The 7,045-nt window shown below is 54.5% G+C and overlaps 1 protein-coding gene across 1 annotated transcript; it reads right to left on the reverse strand.

Moving 5' to 3' along the window:
- Positions 1–2,520: 2,520 nt before the first annotated feature.
- JMJD8 (jumonji domain containing 8) lies at positions 2,521–7,039 on the reverse strand. The gene is made up of 6 exons (XM_025203862.1): positions 6,932–7,039; positions 6,538–6,606; positions 6,340–6,459; positions 5,313–5,380; positions 4,803–4,937; positions 2,521–4,246 (listed from the first exon to the last, which is right to left on the reverse strand). The coding sequence occupies exons 2-6, from the start codon at positions 6,599–6,601 to the stop codon at positions 4,166–4,168; spliced, it is 468 nt and encodes a 155-aa protein (XP_025059647.1). The 5' UTR covers positions 6,602–6,606; positions 6,932–7,039; the 3' UTR covers positions 2,521–4,165.
- Positions 7,040–7,045: the final 6 nt, after the last annotated feature.

The following is a 7,045-nucleotide window of genomic DNA, read 5'->3' on the forward strand; positions in this document are numbered from 1 at the left end:
TTCAGCAGGGAGTGCATTTAGGTTCTTGCCTTGCTGCTGATCAGATTCTTAAACCTGCTCCCTTGCTACTGGATGGTCTGGGCCTTTGTGCAATTAGACTTCTCCCCAGACAGGACAATGATGGTATTTTGGCACTGGGTAAAACCACTTGAGCACTTGGCATGTCCCTCCTGTTTTTGAAGGTGCAGACTCCAGAATGTTACTGGCAGCTTTGCCGCCTCTGTAATCTTCACTCCAGGGGGTGGGCTTGTGGGAGTGCATGGAGATGCATGTGGCTACATGCTCTGGAGTTGGGTATAAGAGTGAATTCCTGGCCCTGGACATCTTTCCCAGGAGACAACGGTGGCTGCAGTGTGTTAGTACTGGGTCCTCTAGTTGAGCTTGTCGGTGCAGGTGGCAGTGGCAGGGCACTGGCCATGACTATAAGGAGCTGGGGTTGGAGATGCTTCCTTTCCTTTCTCATGTCCTTGTGACAAGGTATTTAGCAGAATTTGCAGATTTGTTGGAATCTGACAGGGCTGCATGGTGAGTGCTTCTGCTTTGGGCTTGAACATGCAACCTCTGGGCTAACAACTGCACACCACCCTAGCTTGGAGATGGTGAAACTGACTCAAACATGGGTTTTCAGTCGGTATCACTGAGCTTTTGCTGGGTGGGAAAGGCACGCATACAGTACCTAGCTATAGTGACATCTTGGGCCAGCTGCCCAGCCAGCCTGCTCTACCTATGGATAAAGGCAGTGTGCCTAGTATCTAGCAGGAGGTGAGGAAGATCTGTTTTGTCAGGCTAATGATCATCTTACCATGTTCTGCATGATGAAGAGTGACAGCCTTGGTAATTCTAGGTGCCTATCGGAACTACAGATGTTATTCTTTCACTGATGAGTTTGGTAATTCTTTTTAATCAGGTTAAGAGCTCTTTGCCTCAGTACTGTCCTGGTGTGAGGAGTCCTGCAGGTTAATTACTGGCTGCAAAAGGGTGCATTTCCTCTTAGCCGCAAAGGACTTGTGTTCAATTTCAGTGAGTGGCCCTTTGTTCAAGGAACCTGGAGGGGGAAGGGGGCAAAAGCACCTGCATGGCATCCTGAATCATGAATCCTTGCTGGAGGTGATCCCAGCACCTAGAGCGCTTCACAAACAGTAATCCACACCCCTTCTCCCCTCCCCTGGGATAAATCACTCAGTGGGTGATGGTCCCTGTGGTAGGATTACTGTGATGAAATGAAGCAGATGCTCTGAGACCTTGTTTTTTTCAGCTTTGCTTTTGATACTGTAGTTGCCTGAGGGACTCTGGCCACTCCAGAGTGACTGATGGGGAGTTGTGGTCAGGCCCCTATACCTCCAGACTTCCAGCTTCTGAAGTGCAGGCTTAATCGTAGAAAGTTAGGGTTGGAAAAGACTTCAGGAGGTCATCTAGTCCAGCCCCCTGCTCAAAGCAGGACCATCTCCAACTAGATATCTCCGCTAAAGCTTTGTCTAGCCAGGTCTTGAAAACCTCCAAGGATGGAGCTTCTACTACCTCTCTGGGTAACCTGTTCCGGTTTTACTACCCTCCTAGTGAGAAAATTCTTCCTAATATCTAACCTAAACTTCCCTTGCTGCAACTTTAAACTGTTGCTCCTTGTTTCTGTCATCTGCCACTACTGAGACCAGTCTAGCTCCATCCGCTTTCAAACCTCACTTCAGGTAGATGTAGACTGCTATTAAGTCCCCTCTGTCTCCTCTTTAGATTAAATAAGCCCTGTTCCTTCCTCATAAGTCATGTCCCCCAGCCCCTGAACCATTTTTGTTGCCCTTGACTGGACTCTTGCCAATTTGTCCACATCCTTTCTGTAGTGGGGGGCCCAGAACTGATGTAGCCTCACCAGCGCTGAAGAGGGGAATAATCACTTCCCTTGACCTGCTGGCACCACATCTACCAATGCAGCACAGTATGTTAACCTTCTTGGCAACAAGGGCACACTGCTGGCTCATATTCAGCTTATTGTCCACTGTAACCCCCAGGTCCTTTTCTGCAGAGCTGCTGCCCAGCCAGTCAGCCCCCAGCCTATACTGGTGCATGGGATTGTTTTGTTCTAAGTGCAGGACTTTTGCACTTGTCCTTGTCGAACCTTGTGAATTTTTTTTTTTCCGGTCCAATCCTCCAATTTGCCTAGGTCACTGAATCTTAGCCCTACCCTCCAGGCTATCTGGTGTCATCTGCAAACTTGCTGAGGGTGCACCATATTCCATCTTCCAGGTCATTGATGAAGATATTGAACAAAGCCAGCCCCAGGACCGACCTCTCGGGCACTCCTGTTGTTACTGGCAGCCAACTAGACATTTAGCAATTGATTACTACTCTCTGAGGTCAATGCTTCAGCCAATTTTCTATCCACCTTACAGTTCATTCATCCAAGCCATACTTCCTTAGGTTGTGTACAAGAATGCTGTGGAAGACCATATCAAAAGCCTTGCTAAAATCAAGGTATACCACATCCACTGGTCAACCTGCACTGTTTGCCATTTTCCAATCATCCAGGAGCTCTCCTGATTGCCATGAGTTTTCAAAGATGGTGACCAATGGCTCTGCAATCACATCAGCCAAGTTCCTTGGCACCCTTGGGTGCATCTCATCTGGACCCATGGACTTGTTCACATCCATCTTTTCTTGGTGGTCCCTAACCTGTTCTTTCATTGCTGAGGGCTGCTCATCTCCTCCCCAAACTGCTGCCTACCATAGTAGTCTGGGAGCTGCCCTTGCCTGTGAAGGCTAAGGCGGAAAAGGCTTTGAGCACTTCAGCCGTTTCTGCATTCTCTGTCACCAGTTGCCTCCCCAATTCAGCAAGGGACCCATGCATTCCCTGATCCTCCTCTTGCTGCTGATTCTTGCAAAAACCCTTCTTGTTACCCTTCACATCCCTTGCTAGCTGCAACTCCAATTGTGCTTTGACCTTCCTGACTTCATCCCTGCATGCCTGAGCAATGCTTAAGGAGAGCCCTTTCGGCTGTCCTCCATTTCTGTGTAGGTCCTGTAGAACTGCATTGCTGGAGGTGGCAAGGTGTTCCTCATGGTGGAGGGGCACTGAGGTGTAAGCCGAGTTCTGGCATCTCTTCCTAGCTTTGCTGCCTGTCTCTGCTAACCCTGATGTTGCCCTTCTCCACAGCAGGGATTGAGGGCTGGCTGTGTGTTGTGTGCTGGCAGGTGCTACATAGAGCAGGGCAGTCTCACTTGCAGAGATGGATACAGCTGGGGCAGTGCCTTTGTACACAACCTGGCTTTCCATGTGGTGGGGTGAAGCAGACAGCCAGCCAATACCAAGGATTATAGTCATCTACATTTTTTTAATCCAAAGAGTAACAGGGCAAAAAACCCCAATAAATAACCTAAACAATGTCAAGTATTCAGTCCTGTCCCCTATGCCTGAGTCAGTGTGTAAGTAAATCCCTGCCAGTGGCTGCACAAAAAGAGCTGGTCCCTTGGCTTTTTCAGGAGGCACCATGGGGGCTGGGGGCACAGCACATATGAGGTCAGGCTCAGCAGAGGGACACCCCCCCCCACCCCCCCACTTCCCAGTTTACCCCACCCTTGCCTAGCTGGGATGTGCCATAAGCTAGGGAGCTGGTCCACTGCTAAGGTGCCCTGGTAGAAGCTGCTCACTGACAGCACTCCAGTCTGCTAGTCCCCAGGAGCTGCCTTTTGAAACTGGCCTTGTTGCTCAAACACTTGGAGCAGTGTAATACATGCAAGAAGATAAACTAAGCTCAGAAGAGAAGGTGCTCTCCCCTGGGCTCATTTGGTCATGGAGCTGCTGGAATGTAGCCCCAGGTCAAGGGGAAGAGAGGAATGGAAGAATGAACAGATGCTGAAGTAGGGTCCAGCTGCAGAGGAGCACTGCTTGTGAGCGCCTAGTCTTAGGAGATTCAACCCTTCATGAGGACAAGGGTCAGGCCACTGAGCCACAGCATGGAACAGCTGCACTCCCCACCCCTCACAAGGGGCTAGTGCACACAGGTGCTGTGCCTATCCAGGTGCTCACACAAAGGTCTCCATTGCAATGGCCCATGGAAGAGGGCAGAGGGGTGCTACAACACAGCAGCATCACAGCTTCTATCTGGGGCAGGAAGCACATGGACTCTTCAGCTGTGGGGAGCCAACAGCAATGGGGGCAGGGCACAGCTCAGCACTACCCCAGGAAGGTGGAGATAAAAACACTTGTGTCCAAATTGAGTGTGGCATGCCACCAGCGGGCAGGGAAGTACAGGACCTGCGGAGGGGAGCACAGGGTAAACAAGAGACAGGGAAGGGTGGCCCTTGTCTGCACTGCTGCAGGCTAGGTGCTATTGTGTTCTAGAGACCTACTACATGGTGCTAGGGGCTAGCAGCATGCTCTGTGTAAGGTGCTTGCCCTGTGTGATGACTCTCTATAAGGGAGAGCTGCTCATTCCAGCTGGAATCCACATAGGGCTAAGTGTGGGATGCATGCATGTGTGCACACACCCACACTTAGCCAGAAGGAATGTGTTCGGGGGGGGTTCTAAGCCCACTTCTGTGCTTGCCTCCCCATACTGCCGCTCCCTTCTGCTCGAGGTCACCAGGCCTGCAGCACAGGCTGGGAGGAGCTGGGCTTACAGCATAGGCCTCACCCCTCCCATTCCCATCAATGTGGTGATGGAGGGTGGGTGGGAGGGTTAAACCCATGCATCAACCAGGCAATCTTTCCCCACCCCCACTGCTCCTGGCATATGCAGACCTGGCACTCAACTTGGGAATGGGTGTTTGGTTGGGTGGGGAGGTTGCCTGGGAGTGGGGGTAAGGCTGACCTCGCCTGGGCGAATGGTGCACTCTAAGGGCCGTGCCTCAGGGGGCAGCCGCGGGTATGTGTCCAGCAGCCAGGACAGCGTCGTCCGGTTGGGGTGGAACTCAGGTGTGTGCTCTGGTGGGTACAGGAACCAGCGCTGAAACGAGAGGGGCTCTCAACAAATGCAGCTCCTCTGCACAACATCTCCACAGGGGTTCGCTCCCCTTCCCTTCTGCCCAGTGCTCCTGAGGGCCAAGGCCAGCAGGATCCACTAGCTAAACTGCCCTCGAGGGATAGGAATTGGGGCTGGCCAATGCCCAAAACTTCCTGTCACAGGGGCCCCCAATATATGCAGCACCTAGCACCCCCTGAGCTGGGATTGAGCTTTGCACCAGACTCTAAGGCACAGTATTACCACCCCCTCCCCCAGCCAGTGTGTACAAGGGGCCAGGTGCATTATGGGGCAATAGCTCCATCCTGTGCACCAGCTGGCATCAGTGGCACCTTGCCCAGCCCAGCCTCACACACTCACCTTCCTGCCAAAGATCACCTCGGAGAACCCAGGGCCATGCCAGTGGAAGGGCACCCCTGAGCCGGAGCCTGTGGACAGACACAGCTCAGAGATGGCAGCAGAGCAGTGGTGCTGCTGGCTGCTCAGCTCCCACAGCCTGCCTTTAGCAACAGCCCCTTGCAGAAACTTGGCTCAGCTCCACCTTTCACTACATCAGCTACACTTCTGCCCCCTTGCCTGGTTCTTACAACTTCTCCTGCCCCCCTCTCCCCCTTAGAGGACCCAGACTTTAGTGTTAGGCACCTAAGATGGCAGCAGACACCTCCTCCCTGCCCACCCCATCCCCCCAACACCCCTTTTCAGCCTAGGGCTGGGGCACCTGCTGAGGGCCTGGAAGGCCCAGGGTCTAGGTCCCTGGGACAGGGGGCTGAATCTGTATTTCCCTGGGTCTGGACCTTCAGTCTGGCTGCTCTAAGCACCAGGTCACAGGCTAAACAGGGTTTAGGAGCAGCCATTCACCCTTCTGTGGGAGCTGGCTACGAGGAGCTACATGTAACCAGAGAAGGATGGGCCCAGCAGCACAGCTTAGTAGGAAGGGCCTTGGCCGGGGAAGGGGTCTGGATTTTAGCTTCAAGGGGAAATTATTGTTTTGCTGCAGGGACTAAACTCAAACACTCAGCCCCTTCCTGGTCAGGGCAGCTTCTCTCTGGCTTGGCCTACTCCTAGCTCCACATAGCTCCCCCTTGTGGCTACCCAGTAAAGATGGAAGCACGGATGGTCACCCCGTGTGCGGAGAGTTCAAACCCCCTCCTAGGGCGAGCCAGGGCCCGACTCTCCTACCCTGAGGCAGGTCGTTCCCTGAGTGGTTTTGTGGCTTTTTTAAAATATGATTTACACTGACCTTCTCCCATTCTGGCCTAAAGTGCCCCACGGGTGGCTCACATCAGCCACCTCAGGGCCACTTGCTTACCCAAAACAGTCAGGTGTGGGCTGGGACCCAAGGAAAGGAAAGGCCCAGCCCGCACCCTCCTCCCAGGCTGGTACTGACCAGCAATGCCGAAGCTGTAGGCACTGGTGGTGCCGGGCAAGCGGAAGGGCGGGGGCACGTACTTCTGGAAGAGGGAGCCCCACTCGGTGAAGTTGTTGTCCCCGAAGAAGTAGAGTGTGTCTGGGCGGGAACAGGCACGTATTAGGCTGTAGGCAGTGAGTGCAGCCCCTGAGCGAGGAGCGGGAGGCCCCTACTCACCGCTGCCCAGCAGGTCCAGGTCCTGAGGCTCCAGCAGGTGCTCCACATACTCCTGGAAGGGCATGTCCACTGGGGGCAGGGGAGTGCAGGGCAGCTGGGCCAGGGCCCCGGCTCCTAGCCAGGGATTGCCTGGGCCAGAGCAACAGCCAGCCACCCTCCCCCACCTTTAGGGAGCACAGCCTGCACCACCCCCTGCCCTGGGCCCGGGACCCTCTGCAACGGGGACACAGGCCTGGCCTGCCCAGGCTGATGGAGCAGCACCAAGCTGGCCTCTGCCTAAGCCCAAACCCATCGTCTTCACCGGGGCCTCCTGCCCTGCAGCACTGAGGCAGCAGTGGTGGGGCGGGCGGAGCAGGAGCAGGTCCCGCGTGCCTGCCCCGGCCCCCGACCTCACCTTTGCGGTACGAGTAGGTGTTGGCGGTGCTGAGCCGCACCCGGCGCTGCCCGAAGGCCGCCAGCAGCCGGTCCCTGGTGCACAGCGCCCGGAAAGCCTGCGGGCAGCACGGCG

Source organism: Alligator sinensis, unplaced genomic scaffold (assembly GCF_000455745.1).
Source record: "Alligator sinensis unplaced genomic scaffold, ASM45574v1 scaffold404_1, whole genome shotgun sequence".
NCBI lineage: Eukaryota > Metazoa > Chordata > Crocodylia > Alligatoridae > Alligator > Alligator sinensis.